This window comes from Hyalella azteca, unplaced genomic scaffold (assembly GCF_000764305.2).
Source record: "Hyalella azteca isolate HAZT.00-mixed unplaced genomic scaffold, Hazt_2.0.2 contig9747, whole genome shotgun sequence".
NCBI classification, from domain to species: domain Eukaryota; kingdom Metazoa; phylum Arthropoda; class Malacostraca; order Amphipoda; family Hyalellidae; genus Hyalella; species Hyalella azteca.
The window spans coordinates 116,018-143,058 of record NW_025939809.1 but is presented as its reverse complement, the minus strand read 5'-3'; the positions used below and the strand labels follow the sequence as shown (position 1 = coordinate 143,058).

The window sequence follows — 27,041 nt, the reverse complement described above, 5'->3', positions numbered from 1 at the left end:
GATGTTGCATTGTTAGGGCAGTTGAAGAGGAGGGTCAAGTAATAATGTCACTTGTTTGCTTGACGCAAATTCACTAAAAACTTAAAAGTAACTTTGCTTTTAAGTTTTTGGAAGGGTCATGTCATCCGGTAAGAGATGACAGTAGCTGCATATATTGCTGATGTTATTGTTTATTTTGCTTTTGGCATAAATAAGTCTGCATCATAAATGGGTTTACGATGCACTCTCGATAAATCTACAGTTACAGATTCTCCAGCTAAGTGCCTACTGAATGCTGGAAAATTTTGCCATCCGACCAAGCACCAAGCAAATATCACCAAAAATTATTTCTAAATACCTTTTTCTTCATGTTATGGTTACTGGTATCCTCATAAATCGATTGGATCACAACCGTTGATTATGTTCAATAAATAATCCCTGAAATTAAAAAAAAATCCAATGCAAAAATCAAACCCGTTCAAACGCATGTTAGACTCGTTGCCAAACTTTTTAAACCCATTTGACTTTTATTCTAAAACATATAAAAAATATTTGGCGTCTGTAATTTAATTTGTGCAAAGCAATTTAAAAGTCAAATTTAATTTTAGATCAAATCCCTCCTACTCAGTTTTGCATTGCTTGCTGTTCTCCCACTAGAAATAAATTTTCAGATCCAAGTAATATCCTGATTACGATAAGTAGCGTGGATACATGATCGAACAGACAAAATATATTTACGGCGCCTGGCTTCAATCGCACGAACTTAGTCAATTAGTCATTTATACTCGGGAATATTTCGAGTTGATAGCCCAGTGTATTATTTATAGTTTTTAAGCTGTTCCTTTGCATCAACGATGCAATCGCTGGTCATTATTTAAAAATAATTTGCCCTTTAGTCCACCGTAAGTCCAGTACCGTAATCTAAATTACTGATAAATTTAGTACGTACCGGTACAGTTATTATTCTACAAATTATTCGCATTACTCTGCTCCAATGTGGGCTCTCTTCTTAAGAGCAGGTACTAAATATCGACTGCCTGATTGTATCAAAATACTCGATCAACTAGCATTCCGTTCAAGAATTCCGTGCCGCGACATGTCTTATGAAGACCAACATTATAACACTAATGATCACAGCATACTTCATGAGACATGAAGCAAACATGAAGCAAGTGCTGGCGGTGCTTGCTTAATGTTTGGTTTGCTTAGTTGCTGACGTGCGCATTTTCTGCCACCGCGTTCTCGGTTAACCGAAATGACCACGTCAGCATACAGCTTTGCTTCTCTGTGTGTTGTTGACATAAACCTGTGGCGCCAGCAACCTCATATCCCTGTCTGCAGGCTCTCAGCCACTCATTTAAGCTCCGGAGCTTGTCTTGTGCGCAGTGCTCTACCCGCAACCTTGTGCCTAATTTGTGCGAAAACTTCGTCTGATTAGGGAATGGTGTGAAATTTTCGTGTATTGGTGTCTGATAGTCCGCTTGTATAGGTTTCTTAGCCCCCTTTTGATCGTGATGTCCCAATTCCACGATACGCGATCAGTGCGCATAAAGTTCACCATGGAGAATACCGACGACGAAATGTTCTGGCATTACTGCCAACATTTTGCTCCATTGCCTCTCTCGAATTTGTCCTACCATCGGAGATTGCAATACGAGGTGATTTTTTCGAGAGAATGGCAGTTAGGCACATGTTTTCTCGGCACGTAGTGGAAGATTAGTCATTCTATCATTATATATGTATATATCATTCCATAATGATCGCCCTTGACTAAGCGAGTTACAGTATGTATCTATTATCTGTGGATAAATTCATTTCTAAAATTGTTTTTCGAACGAATTACTCCAACTGATTTGTTTTGTTGACAACCATTCTTGTCAATTCGATTCGATCTTTTTTCACTGAAAAAAACTTTTTTTATTAGTTCCAAATGTATTTTATGCACTCTATTGATTTCATGTAAATATTATGCTGCAACGCACCGTTTTCCTACACAAGTTTACCAAGTAATTTGTGTTGTGCCGTGCCAGATCGGTTCACCATTCCTGCCCCCGGCACCGAATTGGTTCAGCAGCGGCAGCGCAGACTGCCGGCCGCAGGACCGCCTGCTTGTCACAGGCGCCTTCAAGAGCATCGTCTTGTACAGGATACCTGAGGGACCCGGGGCGCCGCAAGTACTGAAGGTAAGCCCAGCTATGTTGATGATGAGACTACGTCCTAAAAGCTATGCAAATCTTGCCTTTGCGTGGGTTATCCTGACACAGTTAAGCCCTGAAAGAAATTCGTATTAGTGCTACCTCCGTAAAGTGTGTCACCATGTGGACAATATGACCCATGCATTTTTATTAGTGTAGGGGCGGACTAACGCCTTTGCAAGTTTTCCACTTTTTAGTATTTTGTATGAGAGAAAGGAGTGCAAAATATTTTTTTATTGGCATACTATATTTATGTGGTTTTAATAATAGATGAATTAGCATGTTATGTTTCATAGCATAATTATCGTAAATAATCGTATAAACGTTCCTCGATCAACATATATCTTTGATAGGTCTACTGTCTTGTCCAAATTTGTACTGCCTCATTAGAGTTATATGATGCGACGAGAGTTATATGTTGCTGTACTGATATGACGTTGTTTTATAGAGCATCTACCACGCGGGGGCGAAGGTGCTACAGGTGCGACTGTTCCCTGACGCTCACCATGCCCGTCACGGCAGCTCGCTGCTGGTCACCACCGACCAGCACCACGTCACCCTCTACAACGCCGACACTGGCGCAGCTACCATCCAGCACGCTGAGCATGTGGTGCGTCAAGCGCGCGTGTTGCGTGTCTGTGAAGCGTGCGTGCAACGTGTCTGTGAAGCGTGCGTGTTGCGTGTCTGTGAAGCGTGCGTGTTGCGTGTCTGTGAAGCGTGCGTGTTGCGTGTCTGTGAAGCGTGCGTGTTGCGTGTCTGTGAAGCGTGCGTGTTGCGTGTCTGTGAAGCGTGCGTGTTGCGTGTCTGTGAAGCGTGCGTGTTGCGTGTCTGTGAAGCGTGCGTGTTGCGTGTCTGTGAAGCGTGCGTGTTGCGTGTCTGTGAAGCGTGCGTGTTGCGTGTCTGTGAAGCGTGCGTGTTGCGTGTCTGTGAAGCGTGCGTGTTGCGTGTCTGTGAAGCGTGCGTGTTGCGTGTCTGTGAAGCGTGCGTGTTGCGTGTCTGTGAAGCGTGCGTGTTGCGTGTCTGTGAAGCGTGCGTGTTGCGTGTCTGTGAAGCGTGCGTGTTGCGTGTCTGTGAAGCGTGCGTGTTGCGTGTCTGTGAAGCGTGCGTGTTGCGTGTCTGNGCGTGCTCCGTGTGTGTGAAGCGTGCGTGCTGCGTGTGTGTGAAGCGTGCGTGCTGCGTGTGTGTGAAGCGCGCGTGCTGCGTGTGTGTGAAGCGTGCGTGCTGCGTGTGTGTGAAGCGTGCGTGCTGCGTGTGCGTGAAGCGTGCGTACTGCGTGTGCGTGAAGCGTGCGTACTGCGTGTGCGTGAAGCGCGCGTTTTGCGTGTGCGTGAAGCGCGCGTGCTGCGTGTGTGTGTGTGAAGCGCGCGTGTGTTGCACGCCTGTGAAGCGCGTGTGCTACGTGTGTGGACGTGGCACCGATTGGATTGCCTTGGAAAATTGACAAATGCAAGTTCTAAATTTACATTTGAGCATTTGATTGCCAGCAGTCACTCTTCACTTTGAATTTTCGTGACCTCACACCTGCCTTGCTGGTTGCTTTCCTTAGTCCTTACGTCGGTTTGAAAAGTTTGTTTTTGATAAAATTACTTTTTTATTCATATCATGTATCAATTATCATGCATAACCATAAACAATGCTTGTACGTATTCTTGTGTTGTAGGATGGCGGGGTGAACGGCATCTGCTTCAGCGTGTCGACATCAGGCGAGGTGCTGGCTGTGTCAGTGGGCGGTAATGGTCGCCTCGTCCTCTGGAATGTAGACACTAACATCACCAAGACGATGTTCCTGAACCCGTCAGTCCGTCCCAACCTTTTGGTCAACCCACAATCTGACGTGACGCTCACTCTGGTCGAGGTTGTGCCTGACGCAGACCACACTGTCATTGTGGCTGCTCAGAAGATCATGGTGGTTGTGGACGTTAAGAGTGAGTTCAGTTTTTGTCTTTCTGGTCTGGGTTGTAACTGTTTTTTTTTATATTCAAATGAAATTGAAAACGTATATCAAATGTAATTTTTATTATGAGTGATCTATAAAATAAATGTAGTTGTAATCGTGTTGATATGTTTCGGATTCAACTTCTTATTTTCGTGCCTTTTTTTGCTCAAATTACGTTTTGTCACCTACCATATATAAATCCTATTCCCATGTACGGTGTATAACGCTTATAGTTTTGCCAGGTTGTCAAGTGCTATACCAACTGAAAGGTCACGAGCAAGCGATCTACACCATCAGATGGTGGACTCCGCCTCACCCTTCTGTGAAAACTCCCTTCACTGAACCTCACGCATGCGGTGAGTGTACCTGCGGCTCCCAGTGTTATTATGACGTTACATACTGGTGCATTTAAGGCAATGAAACAATATCATACAATATTAAAATTATTAACTATATTATACAAAACTTGTTAATAATCTAGACAAACCTCCACCTGGTACCTCATCTCGTTATTTTGCGATGAAGTTCTTATAATTCATACCTGGCGAAATTGGAAGGCGTCGACTTTGCCCCCTTGCCTACTGATGGTGAATGAAGCCACCTAAGGCCGCACTATTAAAACTCGCTTACGTGCAAGTAGTGGCCGACGGACTGATTTCTCGTCTGTGACTGGTGTTGTCTTTACAATCCATCAATAATTGGCTGATGGAGTTGAAAGCTCATAACTATTTTTGATAACTCGGCCTCAGGCCTTGAGATATCATTACAAAGGCTTGGGACAACATCTTATTTATCGTTAAACGGTGGGTCAAAATCTTTGTCTTTCTTATCAGTACAATCGGTAAAATCTCAATGTATTTTTTTCCATTTGTTGAACATTTTGCTTATTATATTTTGTATTCATTCCTACAATTACTACAAGTTACGAATTTCATCGCCTATTCTTTTTCTACACTGTGGACTGTCCAGAACTTAAGAGCAAATTCCTGATTAAGTACAATAAGTTGAGCTGCCCAGTTGCGCTGTTGTGCTAAAACTACCTCAGCCAAGTTTCTCACTACCGACTTATTAGTGTGAAGAGTTCGTCAGACGAGTGATCTCATTTATATAACTTTTGATAGTCTTGAATCGCCTTACAATGATCACTTTTTGTTCATACCTCCTGTTTTAAAGGCTTGTATTTTGGCTTTACAGCTGTAATGAAAACTTAAGGTTGTTTTGGCTTTATTTATTTATTATATTTATTTTATTTATTATATAGATAATTTTTTTCTTATATTTCATTTTTTATGAGATTGTTTTGGCTTTACAGCTGGAGACTCTGAAAGTAACCTAAACGACACGAAGAGGCAGCTGGAGACAGCGTCAGGCCCTTACTTCGCCTCGTCCGACCACGGCCGTAACATCCTGCTGTGGAACGTCGCCAGTCGCCGCTTTGTGTGCCGCACGCAAGTTGCACCCTCAGACACTTTCAAGAAGCCTGTGAGTTATCATCAATTATGAGTATAATCCTCTTCATTTTGAGTTGTTTTTCATACGCCTGAAATAGCCGTAGTTCCTTTCGCTGTTCTTTGTTGTTCCTTATCATACAAGGGTATAGCATGCAAGCTACAGCCTATAGCGGCTATCGTGATCTCTTGTGCTCGTTGGTATATAATTAAGCAAATTATTGCTTGACTGCGTTCTGTGGCAGATTGATTATTACCGCAATCTCGTTTGTATTCATATTCTTTGCTGTGATTTGGTATTATACTGATTATTTCTTGTATTTATTTGGCTATGTTGCAAATTAATAGAAAATCGGGGGAATTTTCTATTAATTATCATTCTTAATTATTTGCCATGACTCGAATGTTATACCTATATAAAATTTAAAATTTATTTCCACTGATAGTCTTACATTGTCTTTTATTCACTTGAGATCATGATGATGTGAAAAATTTGTTTGCGGTAATTTTCGAAACAAATTATCTCCTTTAACATTGACGATTTTGAAAGTGTTGCCTCAATTCCCGACTCCAGAAAGGGGCCGTAGGTCGCAGCTTTCGACCCCCCATCCAGCACGTCGCGCTTGCCTGGTATGGTAACCGCCTGCTGGCCAACACTGCTGCGGGAGTCATAATATCCATCCCTCTGTCTGAGAACGCTTCCACTAGCTGCGTCTCTGTGACTCAAGACAGCTTGACTGTGACCAATGCTCCTGCCAGCGACAGGAGCAATTCTCGTGACTGGAGGAGTGACAGCAAAACTAACTCAGAAGCTAGTGCAGCATCGGTGAACAATGAGGAACTAAGACCCGGTATTATACATCGGGAACACACTCGAGTCTTGTTCAATTTGAATGTAATTGGTTCGATACTTGTTAGTTGCGGGCAGGACCGAAATCTTGTTGGATATTGCCTGGACACCAACAAAGTGCATTTCTCCTTGCCAACGCTTGGTGGCGCTGTGCATTCCTTAATGTTCGATCCAAGAGACTCCAGTTGGCTTGCTATGGGACTACATGAAGATTCCATTAAGCTCATTAACCTTAACAGCTCTCCTCCGCTGAGGAGCAAGGCTATTTCTGGTGGCATCAAGGGCAAAGTCTTGTCCTTAAGTTGGCATCCCAAAGAAGATGGCTTCTTGCTGTACGGAACGTCTGATGGTCAAGTCGGCATTGCCAATGTCAATTCAGGGAAGGTAACGGCGTTCGCTTTCTTCCATCAAAGGCCCGCTTACAAAGTGGAATGGGCTCCTGCTGTGCTACCTCAGCGCTTCCCTGAATATGCAAAATCTTGGTGCGCTTTCTCTGTTGGGGATCGTGAAATTGTCATGAGGAATACGAGCAGTCCCATGGCGGACCCCGTGAAACTCACAGTGATTTGTCCCAATCTTCCAGACTACATAACCGAATTTTCATTTTCTCCCGACCATAAATTTCTTGCGATTGGATGTCAGAATGGCAGGGTATCAATCGTTAGAAGTTCAGATCTTATAGAACTTGTAAAAATTGTCGTAGTGCGCAAAACTATTCAGCACCTCCTTTGGAAGCCAGTGATGTCAGCCAATGCAACTGACGCAAAAACTCATTACTACCTCGCAATGGCATCAAGTGAAAGTAAAATTTGTTTGCTTGACTTGACCAACACTCTCCCAGAACAGAACGCTAAGTACGATCAATTCCACCTTGTGTCTGAAGCCGCTAGAAATGAAACGGAAGAAATCTCGGAAGGGAAACCAGACCTGCCTGCGTGGGAGCCTCTGATCATGCCAACCTGCACCCGCGAGTTGTGTGGGCACGCTAGTCGCGTCGTTTGGTTGTGCTTTTCGAAACACAATCCAAATCTCCTCGCATCTGCATCTTATGATCACACGTGCCAAATATGGGACACGAGCTCTGGGGAACAAGTAGGTAACTACCGAGGCCATCTTTGCAGACTTTACCGAGTTGAATTTAGCCCCACCGAAGCCGACCTCCTCTATAGTTTCGGTGAGGAAAACAGTATTCATCAGTGGAGGTACACCGATCTCATCGATAAGTCACCACCTGGTAAGATAATGAAATTGCGAGACGCTAAGCCAAAGATTGCATCTAGTAACATACAGGAACCGCAGCCAGGGCCTGCTACGACCAATGCTGCTAAGCCTCGACCAGCCAAGAACAACGAGCTTGCTCCTGCTTCTGGGTTTGCGTCGAAGCGAGTTGCGTCACACAAGTCCTTGTTTCCTTTACTGCACCACGCCTCCTGCTACAAGAGAGGCTTCATCCTTATGAGCATCATGTGTATGCACGAGCAGAAAAAACTTGAGGCAGCACACAAGAAACAAGAAAATGTCAACATTGAGGATTTACTTGAGGCTGCTGAGGAAGAAGCCGCTGTTGCTGAAAGGTATTTTCTTGTGCGGGATATGAAAAATAGTTATATATGATTGCTTTAATCTCATAAACTAAATTGCTTATTAAATTGAGCAGAATTTTTTTAGAAATTTTATTGACGATCCGCTTCAATGTAATGTACCTACTTGTCGTCAAAATTGTATCATTATAGACAGCTTCACTAAGTGTATATTGAATTTTACAGTTCATCAGCTGTGCTTGGATCAGCTGTGGCCCACTACCCCGCAGTACTGGAGGCTGTTGGAGCTGCCGTCATGGAAGCTGAAGACGAACTTCCACGCGTGGAAGACATCAAGACCTTCGTGGACTTCTACGGATCTGCCGACCAGACTGCGTCCTTCTTAGACCAGCAAAGTGAGTGTGTGCGATATTACGACCTGTAGCTCCTTAAATGCAGTTTGTTTATAGGTAATCACGTTAATTCGCAACAACAAGTTCCTACGCCGGTCATTCTGGCTTGTGATTATATGTTAAAGCATTTAACCTAATTTGAATTAAGAAATTGCCCACACCTATATTCACTAAATAAACATTCGTATTGACAATTTAGAGTTAGGTTCTGGTAATGACGCGTTCTTGCCTAGCAAGCACCATTAACTATTTAAGGTAGCGACCATTGCTCTGTCGTATTTTCTGTCCAGTTATTATTTCATTGATTATTTCAGTCGCAAGCCACATGGAGGCCAACAACTTGGCCGTTGCGGCGCCGCTTCATCTCTGGCGCGGCACCTCCGAGGCGCTCGTGCGTCAAGCCATCAGCAGCAAGTCCCTCACTGCTGACATCGTGGTGCAGGCGCTGCACGCCTCCAGGCAGTGAGTAGCTCCCTGACGTCAGCTCATAGTTGAGTTGTGGCAGCAAGTCCCTCACTGCTGACATCGTGGTGCAGGCGCTAATCACTTGCTTTTTTTTGCTTAAATTGCACTTTTCTGAAAAATGAAAAAAAATTGTTTCCTAGTCTAATTGATGGTAAGCAATCGCTGAAGATTTTCTACGGCAGGACTGACATGACAACCTTGATATCGTGCAGACTTGGCGAGACCGCGTGCGAGGCGTTCTCTCAGCAGCTCGTGGCTGCTGGTGACATCGTCACTGCTTCCTCCTACCTCATCATGGCTAATAAGGTCACCTCAAAATGTCTAAAATTATTCGATAAATTGACTTCATGGACATGTCGAAAGTATGAAAATCTTACTTATGTCATCTGGATATTAATCTTGAGCAGCCATATACTTCTTCATTAAAAAATGTCCTTGCCACTGGCATTTAATTTTATTAGTTCTCATTGCGAAGACACATTTCATTATTCTTGCAGAAAGAAAATGTGATGGCAGATAAATTTTCGTTATAATATTATATAGCAATATGTCTCGGCTATTATCGTTTTTTAATGTTGCAATGATTTTCTGACATATTTTTCAAAAACTAACATTGTTCTCCCCTCCCTGTACAAGCCGTGTTTTTTTATTAAATTCCATGTAATGGGCATTTACTTATTCTTCAAGTTAGCGATCATTCGTGCAGCCAATGTATGCTCCTCCTACAAGACATAGTCCTGACAGTGCTGACAATTTACAGACGCGGCAGCTTCTGATTTAAATGACCTGAAGCTGGGGTGACTCTAAATTTTGTTAGGGCAGTGTTGAAAATTGAGGGCTAATTTAACCATTATACTGCAGGTAACTGAAGCGATCGAGCTGCTACAACAGCGCAAGCTGTACAGAGAAGCGCTTGTGTTGGCCAAGACGCGACGCCCCGGCAACCTGGCGTTGCAAGAGAGCATCGCTGTGAACTTCGCCAAGAATTGCATGGCGGAGGGACAATATGACATCGCCGCAATACTGTGATTCTAAAACATTTCCTACACTTTGATTCTATTTTGATATCCTCTCTTGAGCAGCCTTGTAATATATCTTTTGCGTTATCTCTCCGCGGTTATCTGTTTGTAGAAAAATATGATCTGCTCTGACTTTCATTTGTGTAGAGCTGATTTACAGTTCTCTTTTTGAGCTATAATTTACTTTTATTCCTTATTCATTTTACTTTCGTGCACTCAATGTTGATGATTATAGTCGCGTAGTGCTTGCTTGAAATCTGTGCACTTATGAGGTTATGAAAATTAGTTGAACTGTAATGTTCTTATCCATCATGCAACACAGCTTGTTCCGAAAAAGACTGATTACTGAATGCATTTATTCTGGTGCCAGATAGAATTGTTGATTCCGTCATTAGGTAGTGAGTAGGTTAATGTGCTCGAAAAGCCGTCGCGTGTTTTGGCCATCCTTTCTACAAACATTTGATCGAGTTTTCCAGCCTAGATTTATTTTCTGTCACTTGAAAACGATGCTGAACCAAGATGCCGTGTTAAAGAATGTACAGTTTGTTAGAACTTTTTCCTGAATTTCTTTATTTTCCGCACTGGAAGCATCTACCTGGACGCTTTTTATTGAGGTTCTCGGGAGGTTCTCGGGCAAAGCGTTCTAACCTTGCTGCCTGTTGATGACTGCGCTGCAATGAAGCAACTGTTCAACAACGAGTACACCTGATTCGCTCGTGCGTCAACGAAATCTTATTTGATATTCATTTTGTGCAGTCAAGAAAGCCTGGGTGACACCGAAGCTGCGGCGAGCTGCCTGAGCCGCCGAGGTGACCTGGCCTCTCTGGTCGTCGCTGGTTTACTGTACCACAGACTGGGCAGTCCCATGGCCGACGCCACGTTGCTCGAAGCTCTCAGAACTTCAGGCAAGTTTACTGCTGGCTTGAATTGAACAACACGACTAGCATGGAAGTCGCTTACAATCAGGCTAGTCTTACTGCTGGCTTGACTTGAACAACACGACTAGCCTGTAAGTCGTTTTCAATCAGGCTAGTCTTACTGCTGGCTTGACTTAAACAACACGACCAGCATTTAAGTCACTATCAGGCTAGTCTTACTGCTGGCTTGACTTAAAAACAAAACGACTAGCATGTAAGTCGCTTAAGTTTGATTTCATTAACGACGTCTCTTTGAGATGCTAACGCTGCTTCTTTCGAGCCAGCTTCAGTGGGCTGGACAACTGAGACCTTCCGCCTCTTGTGGATGATGACCTATTTTTGATTTGAGAAACTTTTGATAATTGAGACCTTCCACCTCTTTGGTGATGTTCAACATGACTTTCGGTGCGAGATAGCTAAATAGCTGAAGCGCTGTAAACATGTGACCACTAAACTAAACTCATTAACGCTTTACCATCAGTAATGGCTAAGAGGATGTAAGTGAAGTGGTCGCATGTTAGACAAAGTAATTCTGGTTCATTCTAATACAGAAAACGTCAGTGAGCTCACCACTGCGCGCTGTGATCGTGTCCATCGACTGGAATATTAAATACACTCCATTATAATTCCTAACTTTCTTGTTTGTGATGACTTGAATGCTGATGAAAATAAAACTGTTCAGAGAAAATAGGACACAAATATGAAGTTTCGTGAACTTTCAGTATTAACCAGTTAAGATTACCCTATGCGTTATCACTTTTTTTGGCAGTCTTCATCAATGCTTGGAAATAAGTTTATTTAATTTTAAGTGTTCTTCTTTTTCTGACGCAGGGTCCAAAGGTCAACTGGACCAAGTGCTGGACACAGTTCTAGCGGCAGCTCCCCAGTTCAAGGCAAGTGAAGAGGCTCTTGTAATTCATTTCATAGTTTATAATGTCTCCTCATTCACATAATTTCTAAACTACAACTGGAACATTGTTCCTTAAAGCTTTGAACTATTTTCCAAACGATTTTATTTTCATGTTCAACGAACTTATAATCGGAGTACCGAATTCACAAGATTTGACCGTGAAAATTTTTGTTGGAATGAGTTTGCTTTGGTAGGATACATTTAAATTTTATGCCTCTTTTCGTCAAGTGAAGCCACATACAAAGGTTGGACAAAATAAGGGAAACCCCAGATATTTTGATATCGGTATTTTTGAACATGTTATAGATAATGAAAACGTGACATATTTTCAAGTTTTATTGTTTAATGTTGCTGCTAATCGATATTTTATCCTTGCACAAATATTTTTATTAAATTATCGTTTCTATAAACTAACCTATAAATGGCAAACCTCTCTGACTTTGGAAAGAGGCCAAATTGTTTGTGACCGAATGACAGGTGCTAGTGTGACAGAAACTTCCCAAATGCCTGACGTTTCTAGAGGTAGTATTGTCTCAAAAGTAATGACTGCTTTTGAAAAGAGAAAAAAATGTAGTCAGCAAAGCACAGGTCTGAAAGTCAAAGTTGTTTGAGAGAGACCGTCGGTACCTTAATCTCATTGTGATGGTCAATCGAAAAACCTCGGCCGTTAAAATTACTGCAGATCTCAATGGACACCTACAGAACCCAGTTTCCATTAACACTGTTCGCCGAGTGCTGCACAGTTCAGGATTCTACGGAAGAGCTGCAATTAGAAAACCTCTACTTTCAAATACAAATGTTTCAAAGCGTTTAGAGTGGTTTATAAACCTCCAGAATTGGTCCCTGGAGTAGTGGAATAATGCGATTCTGTCTGACGAATCATCGTTTACCTTATTTCCAACCTCTGGCCGAGGTTGCGTTTGGAGAAAGCCAAAAATATTTGGAGAAAGCCAAAAGAAAGTCATTTAATCCCGAATGCATCCTCCAACCGTAAAACATGGCGAGAAATCTGTGATGATTTGGGGAGCTATTTCTTGAAAATTCGGCGGACCAATGATTTCTCTTGATGGAAGAATCAACAGCCGTGACTATTTAGGAATTTTGAAGGACCAAGCTTTTCCAATGGTTCAAGCACTGTTTCCGGAGGGGAACGCTATCTTTCAAGCTGATAATGCCCCGACCCATGCAGCTGGAATAGTTGAAATAATGGCACGGGGAACATTCTAATGAAGTTGAGCATCTCATTTGCCCACCACAATTTCCAGACCTTAATATTATTGAGCATTTATGGTCGATTTTAGAGAAACAAGTCAGAAGTCGATTCCCGCCGACATCGCCTTTAAAAGAGCTGGAGGGAGTTTTAAATGAAAAATGGTTTAAAATTATTTTGTAAACAATTAGCAATTTATATGATTCAATACCTCGGAGAAATGAGGCTGTAATTGCCGCAAAAAGTGAACCTACACTATACTGAAATATAGGTATTTTGTAGATTTCTCAGGGTTTTACCATATTTTTACTATCCCCCTGTAGTTACTGGAGCTTTTTATTTTCGCCTCATTGCATCCCAAGAACTTAAAAGTAACCAAATAACTCAAAAGCAATCCCAATGACTTAGAAAGAAAAGAAAACGACCAGTAAATTGACCAGATCTTCGTTGAAAACATTTCGGACATTAGCTGCATCATTTGTTCAAAAAAATTTACATAATACAATTAAAACCAGCAGTGAAATTCCAAATACACACGAAAGAGATTGAAACCTAAGCTTGAGAAAATGACAACGTAGCAAAGCTTCTTTCACTCGTACTTATTCCACACTGAACTTCATCAGGTCATAACCCCCATGTGATGATTGTCTAAGATGAAGTTTTTCAATGTGCAGTTTTTCTCGCTCATCGCCGCGACGGTTCGGGAATACTCGCACCTGCTGTCAACTGTCGCAGCCCGAGGAGCGAGCAGCGCCTTAATGAGCACCAAGCCCCTCGCCTCATCGCTCGCTCCTGCCGAAACTGTGGACGCTTCTCTCGACACAAAGTCAAGATCGCAGGTCGCGCCAACTGCACGTGAAACTCAGGCTGCGTCTGTCGATAGTTTCTTTGGAAATGAAGAGTCTAAGGTTCCTACTGCCGTAGAAGAAAGTGCAGAACAATCAAAGGAATTTGCAGCTGGAGGCCTGAACGTAGGTTCTGTTGGAACTCAAGAATTGGAAGGAGAGACTCAAGAATATCTCCGCGCCGACATTAATCGTTTATCTGGCGTTGGAGAGTTACTGGCGTCCTTGAAGGCCCCCAAAGTGCCGTACGCACACAAAATTTTCTTCGCTCACAATCAGGTACGTATTAAATTCCTCTCAAAATTTTCTCGTGAATTTAATGGAATGTTTTGGTTGCACACTCTCTCCGCAAGATTTTTTTGTCTTCACTTGGGTAGTTATTATGAATTTATTATCATCATATGACTGTTGCTAGTTCATTACTTATAATCCTAATGTAATTGTAGTCGGGAGCTGAGAGCGAGGAGTCGTTGCTTGAGCGCATCCTGCGTGTGTGGCTGGCGCAGTTCAGCGGCTCAGAGCTCACAGAGCTTCACGCAGCGCTCTGCTCTACACTCAACGTCTCTCTCAAGCCGTCATCACTGAAACAGGTGGTGCTTTGCAGCTACTACTTTCTATCTGGTTCAATTTATTTCCATTTGCCTATACTGCATTTCATTCCATACGTTATTAGAGAGCACTATTTTTGCGGTATCATTACTAGTGCACTATTTTTTGCAATTTTGGTTTACATGGCGACTTCACTTCAATGTCAATTTTGAACGAGCTACTCTTTTGATGCTACATTTCAAGTACTTCAAATGAATTTATCTTTCGATACTAAATTTTGCGTGTTACTTCAAATAAACGGCGCTTCCGATGCTGTATTTTCAAGGCCTGATTAAAAAAACAGCGCTCTGCAAGTTACATGTTTTTATTCCATTTCATAAAACATCTGTGTTGCGGCTGTATTCAAGTTTGAAATTTTCGACCGAAATGTTAACAGATACCAAATGTTTTCGTAAGAACGATAACTGGCATTGCCATTTGCAGTGTTACGTTCGTTGCGGCCATCTGAATATAATTTTGCCCGATGTCTGTTTTCCCTTCTAAAAATTCAACCATTGAAATTTAAGTCACCGTGAATTGATGTCAGAGTGCTTCTAGATTATTTTCATGCTGTTGAGTAAAGTTAAGTAACTATTCGTATTGGCCAATAATATTGGACGTGCAAATCTTGCGGTTTTTAGGACTATTCTATATGAATTGAGCATTACAACAGTGGCACGCAGAGCCGCGCATTCCTCTTAACTGGTTATGATTGGCTAGGCTAATCCTAGTGATGTGTTGTTGTAGCGTTAGTTGCTATACGTGAGAATCGCATCATTAACTTTGTTGATGCTGCAGCATTGGAATATGTTATTGATTATTTATTTCTAATCGTACACTGACGCTCTTTCTCAATTCACAGTATCAGTTCTTACTCGGAATCGAAGTCTCCAAACTGCTGCTACGACTCAGCGGGCACTCGTCCCTCACGACCGCTGACAACTCAACTGATGCCTCATCGTCGCCTGATATTGAGGCGGCCGCCGCTGCTTTGCAGTCGACGTTACAATTGGCAATTGACTGGGACAGATTTGATCAGATCTATGAGATTTCCCACATTCTCCTGCCCAAAGGTTCGTTATTGCCGTTTGTCCCGGATGGCATTGTTTTCTTGACTTCAGTTTCAGTTTGAAGAATTTGGTTCAGATTTACCTTGTTCTTGATTTGATGTGTAAATTATCTGTTCTTTTTATAGAGCGAAAAAGCTTATCACCACCTTTTTTTTTCGTTGTACTGCTGTTCATTCTACCTTCCTGCTCCATCAAAAATACATGCATCAATTTTACAGGAATCGAGACGCCACCTACGCTGCTGTCCCCGCTCCTGGGCTCAGGTGTGGACGGTGAAGCTCATCCGTCGTACTCGCTGCTCTGTAAACTGAACACTCTGACGGAGTACGTGCAGACAACGCGCCAACTTTACACTCCCTTCAAGTCTTGCGACTCCAAGACACCAGACGCTCTTGACTCTGACACCAACGCTGGCAAAAGGAATAGAACAGCTACTGATGATGGAGCTGTCACTGATGATGGAGCTGCCACTGATGATAGAGCTGCCACTGATGATGGAGCTGCCACTGATGATAGAGCTGCCACTGATGATGGAGCTGCCACTGATGAATCACCTCCAGCGCCTAGACAAGATGTCTTAATGGACTCAAGTTTACAAGACGTTGAAATGAAACTGAAGCAAGAAGGCGCCCTAGGAACCGAAGCCACTTCAATTGACGAGGAAATTCCCTATAAAAATCTTCCCAGCGCCGGCTCAGATGTTATGGTTGATGAAATGTTATTGTTAGCGCAAACGCTAGCAGAAAACTTCAGTGGTGGCGACGAAATTAAAAATAAGCGTGTTTTTGATAGCTTGTCTACCTTGCTATGCAAATTAGAGATTTAATAGAAGATCTATGCAAACAAGTTTTCTGTTACTTTTACTACATTTGGCCCTTGAGATGTCAAATCAAAATGGAAGGATTTTTTTTTCTTCGTCACTCGGGTTCCATTCATGTAATTTTGTCGCCCGCCATTCATTTTTATTTGTATTCCACTTATTCTATAGGATTCTTGTTTGAACTAAAGGAGATTTAATAAAATTTGTTCTCTGCTTTTTCTGATTTTATTTTCGATGGAGCAAACTCTCACAGACTTAGGAGCTTTCCTAGCCTCTCGACTCATTGGTATCCTTGGTATTTGTTTCGGACGTAGCAGTCCCAGGCCACGATGGATCGCCGCCTCGTGAGCAGGGCGGAGTTCTGTGGTGAGATTCCTTGTAACTTTTCCACTGAGTTGTTGCGTCCCATTGCTTGGAATTTTCAACGTAAAAATATAACCAAGTCATTCTCCACCTATTTCTAATTCTCTAATGGGTAATGATCCATACAACACGAGAAAATCAGATTTTATTCTTCCGATATGTAGACCGGTTACGGCACAAGTTGTGAGTTATCGTCACCGCCATTATCTGCGAACAATCAATTTCATCCGATGAGGGAATTTTTTATTTGTTCACATCGAGTGGTGAATTGAGATATCTATTTCAATTATTAGGTCTCTCTCTCCCAAGCATTCTGAGTGTTAGTTCTCATAGACATTTCATTTACAGAAATTTTCGATAAATCTCCGAATTCGCTTCCTGACAACAAATTTACGATTAATAATGATTTTGATTAATAATTACGATTTTGTAAAAATGATTACGAAAGAGAATTCTAACATGTTCAAATTTTCTTACAATTCACCTTCGGATGTTGATAAAGTATTCTTGATGAATTAATTTGAAATCGTAAATAAATCAATATTTTTGAATTTTCGAGTACTTTCACTTAGAAAACAACACTGCTCTCCTACAGCGCCTGGTTGTGCAAGGAGAAATAAGGGCGACTTTACAGAAAAATAATCAGTTAAAATTTTTTGAGAAACCGTCGCTGCATCATTAGAGGCAACGATGTAACAGAATGCTACTATGTAATAGTAACAAAAAATCTATCCTGGTTGTATTAACCTCGCTTCCTCTGTTCGTTAATGTTCATATCTGACGCTACTTTTTACACTCTCGATTCTCTATTCTTTTGTAACAATTTAACAAGACAATTTAGAAAATATCAACCTTAACTCTATACCTCCTCGATTGGACTAACACTCTCTCCCTGATTTAAACTTTCTCTAGCCCAACTGCCCAACCTTATATCCACTTCTGCACTTAAAAGAAACAACATCTCGTCCGGTAATTTTGTCCCGGAATTTTTTTCGCCGCTGCTTCCGCTTTCTTCCGAGCCTCCTTCCTCCTCGCCGCGAGAATCAACAGATTAAACTCGATTTCCATAAACGCCGCTGGACGAACGAACAAACGTTGGCACCGTCCCAGACTCCCGACACGAGCCAAACGTTTACAAAACTCTGCCCCAGATATGATGCGAGATCTTCCGTCTCTGTTCTCCGCGAGGCTTGAGAAACAACTTGCGGAAGAACCATTTATCTGCCGCAGACTTATAGCTCCTGTAATACGTGGAGCGCGCCATTTTTCCACACACAAAATTTTAACGATCTTCTTTCGAGTGAAAAATGTAATGAATCAATAAATAGGTTATTCTTTTTTTGTCGTGGGGTAATTTTTTACTAAGTTCATTTTGCTCCGTAATTCGGAATGATAAATTTGAGCAGCAAATAACTTGTTCGAAGTCTACGGTTTTTAATGCCGTGTTTCGTTTATTCAGGCAAATTGCTCGAAATACGGTCATTTCATTTTCGTGTCGGTAACTCGTTACGTACCCTTCATTTTTTTGCATTAATTGTTGTCTTTTGTTACTTAGTAGTTGTATTTTAGTGTATCTCTTAGTTTACCACGAGTGTTTTGAACAAATGTCACTTTCGATGTATTTTTCAATAAATTTCCAATAATAATAATGATCGTTGTAAAACAACGAATGATTAACATACACATACTCGGTGGTATTTTACTTTACCTAATTTATCTTACATTGAACAAGAACTTACGAGACACGCAGTCAACGAATAAAAAAATGTGGCTTTCTTGACATCCGGATGAATTTTGCCAAGTCATCACGGCCATAGCAATAGTTAATTGGTTCCCAAATTCCTGAAAAGTTTTTTTAAAACATTTCACGATTCTCTTAGGTCTTTTCTAATATTATTCAAAATTCTTTAACTAAATTTTATTTAGAAAAACTTTACAGATTATTTTATTTGTTTATAGTAGTAATCTTCATGCGCGTTCCGTGACGAATCAGCAACGCGCCTCTCTCAGCTGAACTCTGACTGTTGAGCTCTGATGGAAACTCACGCCGCCCCGCCATCATCTACACCTCACTGTATACCTCACCCCGCCCCGCCATCATCTACACCTCACTGTATACTCTCACCCCTCCCCACCATCATCTACACGTCACTGTATACTCTCTTCTACACCTCACTGTATACTCTCACCCCGCCCCGCCATCATCTACACCTCGCTGTATACTCTCACCCCGCCCCGCCATCATCTACACGCCACTGTATACTCTCACCCCGCCTCGCCATCATCTACACCTCACTGTATACTCCCACCCCGCCCCTCCATCATTGAACGGCTTATTTGTTTTGTTCTAATCCATTTTAGGCGTCATTCTATCGAGCAAATGCTGGTCAACTATAACTTCTATCGAGTTTACCAATAATACGAGGTTCGTATACAGAAAGTACAACTGATTTTACTACAACAACGATATTGATGTTCCATTGAAAATTTGAATTGTTCCAACTAACCTCGTTTATTTTCCAAACGTTAATGCATCATTTCTCACGCATCATATACCACGCTTGGCTCACGGCTGAATTTCTTGGTGGTGCTTGGATAGCTCAGTTAATTTAGACGATTTATTACAGCCCGTTGAATTGTCGGCACGAAAATATTTCATGCCAAGTCTTGTTTCATTTTTTCAAGCATTCAAATTGTAGAAAATTAGTTTTCGTTGTTCAATAAAAGTTTTTTTATTCAAGGTTCTCATTTATGTTGTTCTTTTTACTTGGCGTCGGTTTAATGTTACGAAGCTGTACGTCACTTTCACTAGCGTACTTCTTGTAGAATATGGCATACATAAAATTGACTTACTAGCAAATATGGCAACTATTGAATGACAGTGTTTGGCAATTGTGGACTGTTTGCTTCCTATATAGTATTTCTGAACAACCAAGTGACTACATAAATTTCATCTCGGTGTTTTGTTGATGACCTTGAAACAGTATGTCTATCATTTCAGAAAAATTGCAAAACTATTATGCATTTCCAATACTCGTAGTGCCACAATTCCCTACTTAGTATTGAAATTTTGTGAACTTATCGAAATATTCCGCCGGTTTTCGTTGGCTTGAAATTTAGCAACAAGGAAGGAATTTTTTGCAGATCTGCAAGTGAGAGCATGAGAGGAATCCTAGAGAGCGTTTAAGTTGACATACAATTGAATATTGAAATAAAAGTTGGAAGTTTTATCGTAAGAAGCAGCGTTTATGATTATACCAGGTATATCCATTCGTTAGCGTCGAGTTTAGTAAGTAAATTAGAAATAACTTAGTCCTGGGGTGAAGTTATAGGACAATGTCGTGAAGAGGTGACTACAAGAGAGGGGTAGAAGCCCAGGCGGCCACTGCTGATCGATGCTGGACGACAAGCTCTCGAGTTCAGTCAGCTCGAGGCGAGCATTGCGTGAGGTTTTGTGTGAAGTTTCCTCCTTAAAAACACAGCCCGAGGAGGCCTTTGCCATGGAGTGATCTCTGCTAAAAACTATCTTTGTGCCGTGACTCTCATAACACCCGAGCCCTTCGACTGCTGTGCTACAAGGTATTATCTATCGCCTGGCTGCAAATAGAGAATTAGTCCAAGTTGGGCTTCTCAGAGGTAGCGTTTGGTTTGGTCGGTCATCTTTAGAGATGTGACTTGCCTATGGATAGCATGCACCATGCAACCACCGTTATCTTCATCTTTTCACTACTTGATAATGTCCAAAATTTATGTCTTCGCTCTGTAAGGCTAAAAATCTCATATGCTAATTATTAGTTTTGGTAAAGTCAGGAATCTGATAGATGTCAATGCCGTTTTCTTTGGTCCAAATTCTTACGATATCACGTGGCATAACGAATGGTACATATTGTATATAGTATCTTCTCTTCCAGACAGGCAATAGGTACTTAGATTGCAAGTTAGCATTAATTAAGCATAAGACAGACATAGGGCGCTAAACAAGTAGGTAGCAATGATGTCTGCATGCTGCTACATGGCAGACATAGCACGCTAAACAAACAATGTAGCAATGATGTTTGCATGTTGCTCAGTTTGATCGCGAAATATCCCATCTTGACTAAAACGAAAGACAAAAGTAGCGTTCCTTTTTACTTTTAATAATTTTTTTAAGTTCTATAACAATTTTATAAAGAATAATCATTTAAATATATTTCAGGTTTTTTTCTGCTCACTTATGAGCAGGTATGTTTTGAGATATTCTGGGTTTGTGAACTTCCGATGGCTCATGTTAATTCCCAGTTTATAGTGGGAGGCAGCAAAAGGTGTAAGTGTATAACCATGAAATGTATTGTTTTCAATTTACCGGTTTGACGCAATTATTGAATTGTAACCAAATATTTCTAGTCGCTCATCATTTAGTCCAACCGCCAATTGTTGGAATCGCTGGAAAATGTTCGTTCGAATCAATTTATTATAAAAATTAACTCTCGAACAAGAAATTATTGATTCTAGTTCGATCGGTTCCATCCAATTTAAGTTCAGGCGAATTCTCAGCACCGACCCTTTACGCCATAACATTTCATATCTTATAGCGAGCCATAATAGAACATAGACACAGGAATACTATAGTTTTCCTTTATCAAGCAATATGCATGAGCCAAACTGAAGTAAACGCCAAATGTTTAACCTTAAGTTAGTACTTTTATAATTAGTCTACCTACATCTCAAGTTCACTAAGAACTTCAAGGAAAATAAAACGCCAAGTAAATTCATCTTCTGTTCACGAAAACGTTTCGGAGACCAGCTCCATCATCAGTTCAAAATATATCAGAGAATCGAAGCATAATCAGCAGTGAAAATCAAAATATATGACGAAAAAGATTACTACCTAAGTGACAAGAAATCGACAACTGAACATTACGACCTAACGATTTACAATTTCTAGAGGATAAGAACTGTACGCGTTATTGAGTATATTTTATTTACCTTTAGTGTCATCAACTTTGAAGTCTTCGTGTATCGTGGAGCGAGCCTACAAATCCTGTGCGTTTTATCAAATTTGAATAAGAAAATTTTGATTACGGGATACTGCATTTTGTGTTCGGACTTGCGACTGAGTTGTTGTCAAGGCACATATTAAGTTCTTAAATTTGTAGTATTGCCTCCAGTGAATATTTGTAATGCTAGTTTTTTTGAGAGTTTCGTGTAATTTTACTTAGAATGTTTAGTTTTGCCTTGAAAGGAATTTGATATTATGATGCGTTTGGCAAGAGCCCTTTAATTCATGGCGCACCTTATTGATTGAATAAAATGTATCTAACGTTTAATTAATTCATTCAGAATTCTTTGTTCGCCTTCATTCCAAGCACTGAAACATTTGGCTCAGTCCTGCCTATTATGTACGCACCACAAATTTTGTTCATGACCACACATCACCGGCCATAATTAGTCAAATTATAGCCTCCATAATGATTTACTATCAAATATTCAGCTCTGCGGCTTGCAAGCCTTCATCATCTTGGGTTCTATCAAAATGCCCGGTAGAGTTTTCGTAAAATATTAACTCATGGCTACATCGATCAACCTGATTTATCGGAAGAAATGGAAATGAGTGTATATATATTTGGCGGTGTTATTCGAGTAAGTTTAAAAAATAAAATTTAAACAAAAGCGAAAATTGTCGTTTTTCTTGATCAGATTTTCAAAAATTTTGTTCCACCTAACTTGATTCCATGTCTGCTATCAAACTTCGACCTACCTTTCGAGCTTCCTTTCAATTATTCATCCCTACTTTTAGTCTTTTTCTTCTCGCTGAACAATCAGACAAGATCCACATTCGAACTGAAATATCATTTACTTTTAAGGGATCTGCACTGTTTGTTTCTTCTGGGTGGCCAGGCCTTTTTCTCTATATTCTCTTGCAAGTTTAGAGCGCAGCGTTTATACGTCTCCTCTTTTATGAAATCGACTGCAATCAATACACGGCAAGCCCGTAGAAAATGCAGTGAATATGCAATTTAGGCATTGAAAGCTACCGACGTACGTGTTGGCACCGAGCGTCTCAACGTGTTAGCACCGAGCGTCTCAACGTGTTAGCACAGAGCTTCTCAACGTGCTAGCACCGAGCGTCTCAACGTGTTAGCACCGAGCGTCTCAACGTGTTAGCACCGAGCTTCTCAACGTGTTAGCACCGAGCTGTAACTCTGTATTTCACTAGCATATTCTTCATACAGACGACGAGTTTGTTGTCTACTGGCATAAAGGATCCCATACAAATGCGGTGATGAACTACGCTCCTCTGTGAAGGTATAAGACCGTCGCGCTCGCGTACATTTCTTCAATGCAAAATCTTCCGTTTCCATTGAACTTTATGCAGTATACAAACTTTTTCGTTGCCTATCCTTAGTTTTATCTACTTTTGTTCGGTCACTGTCAGCAAATTTTATTCTTTTATATTGGCTCCATTAAATGAATTTAATAGTCCATTAAATTCATTTAATAATTGGGTCCATTTTATGAATCACTCAATCGTTCACTGATTACATTTCCGCCTCTAGAAATCAAGTACAAATCTAAAATCAACAGAGTACCTGAAATCCTATAATTCCCTTAACTTGAATGATTTTTTAAAATATAAATTTTTGCTTACCAGTATGCATTGTTAAATAAAAAATTAATTACACCTATGTTGCTGCCGTGAATATAACCTTCATAACTGCATTTCGTTGGTATCGCGTCAAGTCAAGACCATCAGTTCCAGCCATCTCGGCATTGAGCGAATTTAAGGATGGGGCGAACTTTAGGGTTAACTCGAATGAAGAAAGAATGGAGAATAAACGGACTGGACCAACCGAATTTTATTGACTAACTGATGGCAGCGGCAGATAAGTAATACGTAATGTGTTATGAATACTGAAATGATAATAATAATACCTTTGTCAACATAAGGAACTGACAAAAGGTAAATCTGCTAATAGTCTTTGTTAAAGAAAAAATAGTACAATATAACAGTTATTCATATAATTAGAAATAAACCAATTAGAAAGACCTAAAGCTTAACTAACCTGTTGGTTAGTTAAACCACATTAGAGGAAAAGGTACAAGATATTCGAAAAAAACGACTCATAAATTTGTGTACACTACAGAAGTACTTCTAATTCTTCTCCGCCATTAAGATCGCGTTTCACCAGAAAGCATTTGCACACTGCAGTACCACGGCCAGTGCAGGTGCTATCCCCGCCATGAATGTCTCATTATTTTTAAGACGTTGCAGTGGACTCGCGTGTTTATCTTTATTTTGGACGTTGCAGTGAGCTATAGAGTGTTTATCTTTATTTTGGACGTTGCAGTGAGCTATAGAGTGTTTATCTTTATTTTGGACGTTGCAGTGAGCTATAGAGCTGTCTCTTATACACATCTAGATGTGTATAAGAGACAGGTTATCACTATTTTGGACGTTGCAGTGAGCTAGCGTATTTATCACTATTTTGGACGTTGCAGTGAGCTAGCGTATTTATCACTATTTCGGACGTTGCAGTGAGCTAGCGTATTTATCACTATTTTGGACGTTGCAGTGAGCTAGCGTATTTATCACTATTTTGGACGTTGCAGTGAGCTAGCGTGTTTATCTAAAGCGTCTGGTCGATATCTGACCCGTCCGTCTCGTGCCTCCTGTACCATGCAGTCCTGCTCGTCCTATGCTGTGTCTTGCTTCCGTGCCAATACCTTATGCAAAATTTAGAAGTTGATAGTTCATTGATGGACGATACACTCTTATTTTTTTCTTGCTAAAGTTTAACTCTTGATTTCAAAGTATCCAACTCACCAATGATGAAGTTTGACTTTCATAGTTCGGAATTTCAGCGACAACGTATTTCATCCTTCATAGCTTTCACATCCGACGTTACTAATTTACATCTTTATCAACTTCGCCGTTTGATCGATATCGTGGCAAAGATGATCTGTACCGCAGAAGTCTTGCTGTTAGAAGAAGTAACATTCGCTTCGGTGCAAGAAGCCATGTAGCTGCTGAGGCCTCTGTTTGCTTCCTTCTATGTTCACATGATGAAGACACGATTGAAAACATAAAACTGACGACAAATGGTTCCTATATATAGTGTAGGATGCACAAGCTAATGAGCTTAAAAAAAGCTGTAAAAGGTACAAAATACTTGTAATTATAAAACAACATTATCATATATTATCATGCGATGAGCATTCCACTAAATGAAGCGCATCACATTCTTCCTAAACCTCTACAGCAGTTTTGCCTGACTTGCTGAGCAGGCGAATGCTGGCGATTTTTCGCCTTTGACTCTCCCGTTAGTATGACGAAGAATTCATAATTTGACCTTTCCAGTTGCTGGTCGTTCGAATGATCTCAAATCAAATTTATTTTGGTCACCGGTTCGTTTTTAAATAGTCCTCCCCATCTCATTTATAGTCGCGCCTGATATTTCCTCGCAAATATCAGACAATCTTCTCGAGCAATCGTTGCTTCCGGGTTTCGCTCAAATGAACAAGCAATACAAATTGTTTGTTAGTATAGGAGTTATTTATTTTTCCACGAGAACATAGCTACACGGCATGCTGTTGACTGGGTTATAAATAATACTTTTTTTTATTAAAAATTCCACATAAAATTTAGTTACTCTGCATGCTTTCAATGTATTATAAATTCAATTTTACTTTGGGTTGAAAGAATTTCCTGCAATTGTTTAGTAGAAATGCAGAAGGCTGCTCTGTTCATCTCTCGGCGACCCAATCGAAGAGATACACTGACATTTCAAGCTTCAATTCATTCTTCCGCAGCTGCGCACTTGGTGACTGAGATTGACAATTTCAATGAAATTCTTCGTCCTCAAATGAAAAGGCTGGAAGTTCGATACTACTAGAAATGTAACCGAGAATCAACGTAACTTGTCTGGAAGTTCCTTCTGAAAGTTATTTTTTATTATTCAATGATTAATTTGTTATTTAAACCTAATACCAGTTTTCTTCGTGATTTTCCATGAAACAGCGGACTGATTGGTCTCGTGAACAAATAACTGTTTTTAAGTACCAAGCTCAAAGTTATTGATTGATCCCTCAGGTTCGAATTGGAAAGGAGTTTTAAAGTAAATATTTTGTAAAGCTAAAGAATTATTTTATCAATCAAATCAGTTACTCTGATGTTACACCACTGCGGTCAATTTAAATTTCGCGTGCAGGTAAAATGTAAACTCCACGTTGGAAATTAAGATTTATTAAATTAACCTTTTGCACTACTTTTTAGGTTGAGAAGCATTCTGTCCTAGTGTATAACTAAAAGCTCGGTTATCACTATCCATGAACTAGAAAGAAAATTCACTGTTTTCAACTGCTACCGTACGCACTAGATATATTCTACAACACAAAAATTGGAACGATATCCATCTTCTATTTATCTGATTACTTCAAGCAATTGAAGACCTGCCAAATTCGCAGCATACATTCCAGAATAAGTGTAAAGTATCGATAAATTTTAACTTTTTTTCGACAACGATCATCAATCCTCCATAAATAGGAAACAAGGGAAATAATGAATGTAGATTTGACAAAAATTTATTGTAAATATGATTTAGTTTAGTTAGGTTCAACTGAGCTTTGTTACTTTATAAATAAGTGTTAATTATGCTGCAAAATCTCGTACAAGTTGTGAATAAGTATGTTTTTTAACATAAAATCTACATACCGTTAAAATCTACATCTATATCGCTAAAAGAGTTAGGAATTGAACTCTTTGCTCTTACATCTGAATGTTCCTCAGACTTGCCCTCACTGTTAACAAAGTACAAGCTGGCTCAACGGCTATTCCGTACTTTCGACTGTTTCTTGCGACTGTAGAAAGAAAGTTCTATGCATAGCTTTTTTCAGGTTTTCGTGATAGATGCAAAACACTTCACACGTAGCAATTGTATTTGTTTCATTATTTTCAGCGAAAAAAGTTCCAAGTCAACGCAATTTCTTGTATTGACTTGGACTCTTCCAACTAAAGAACGCGGAAGTGAGGGGCGTCGGACAGCAGAATGGCAGGGGCTGGGCTTGTCGATTGTACCAGGAGCTGCTTCTCCATTGTAGGACATCTCACTTGGTCCATTGTAGGTCATGCCACTTGGTCCATTGTAGGTCATGCCACTTGGTCCATTGTAGGACATGTCACTTGGTCCATTGTAGGACATGTCACTTGGTCCAGTGTAGGACATGTCACTTGGTCCATTGTAGGACATGCCACTTGGTCCATTGTAGGACATCTCACTTGGTCCATTGTAGGACATGCCACTTGGTCCATTGTAGGTCGTGGCACATGGCGACAGCTTTGTCCGGCCCCTCCCATGCACTCTATGGCGCAGTATGGCTCACCAGCGTGACCAACAAGGACTGCTTCATTTTTATTCTATTAGCCCTGCGACCGTATTTAAAGACACAATAACTCATAAAAGCTTTGAATTTGCCTTCGTAAATCAAATTCTGGACAAATTTTGGACTTTAAGGCG

The 27,041-nt window shown here is 40.7% G+C and overlaps 2 protein-coding genes across 2 annotated transcripts in view; both read left to right on the top strand.

Moving 5' to 3' along the window:
• The window catches only part of LOC108681633 (gem-associated protein 5), a 30,016-nt gene extending 7,185 nt beyond the window's left edge, over window positions 1-22,831 (top strand). The window contains exons 2-18 of the mRNA XM_018170685.2: window positions 2,010-2,162; window positions 2,623-2,784; window positions 3,835-4,099; window positions 4,353-4,466; window positions 5,423-5,592; window positions 6,133-7,982; window positions 8,175-8,344; window positions 8,656-8,803; window positions 9,019-9,112; window positions 9,668-9,831; window positions 10,582-10,730; window positions 11,574-11,635; window positions 13,537-13,986; window positions 14,154-14,297; window positions 15,158-15,368; window positions 15,584-15,850; window positions 22,761-22,831. Of these exons, the coding sequence (XP_018026174.2) occupies window positions 2,010-2,162; window positions 2,623-2,784; window positions 3,835-4,099; window positions 4,353-4,466; window positions 5,423-5,592; window positions 6,133-7,982; window positions 8,175-8,344; window positions 8,656-8,803; window positions 9,019-9,112; window positions 9,668-9,831; window positions 10,582-10,730; window positions 11,574-11,635; window positions 13,537-13,986; window positions 14,154-14,297; window positions 15,158-15,368; window positions 15,584-15,850; window positions 22,761-22,831 (4,644 nt within the window). The remainder of the gene's footprint in view (window positions 1-2,009; window positions 2,163-2,622; window positions 2,785-3,834; window positions 4,100-4,352; window positions 4,467-5,422; window positions 5,593-6,132; window positions 7,983-8,174; window positions 8,345-8,655; window positions 8,804-9,018; window positions 9,113-9,667; window positions 9,832-10,581; window positions 10,731-11,573; window positions 11,636-13,536; window positions 13,987-14,153; window positions 14,298-15,157; window positions 15,369-15,583; window positions 15,851-22,760) is intronic.
• Window positions 19,824-27,041, top strand: part of LOC108681628 (G-protein coupled receptor 52) — a 32,783-nt gene continuing 25,565 nt past the window's right edge. The window contains exon 1 of the mRNA XM_018170680.2: window positions 19,824-20,127. The gene's annotated coding sequence lies outside the window, so the exon portion shown is untranslated. The remainder of the gene's footprint in view (window positions 20,128-27,041) is intronic.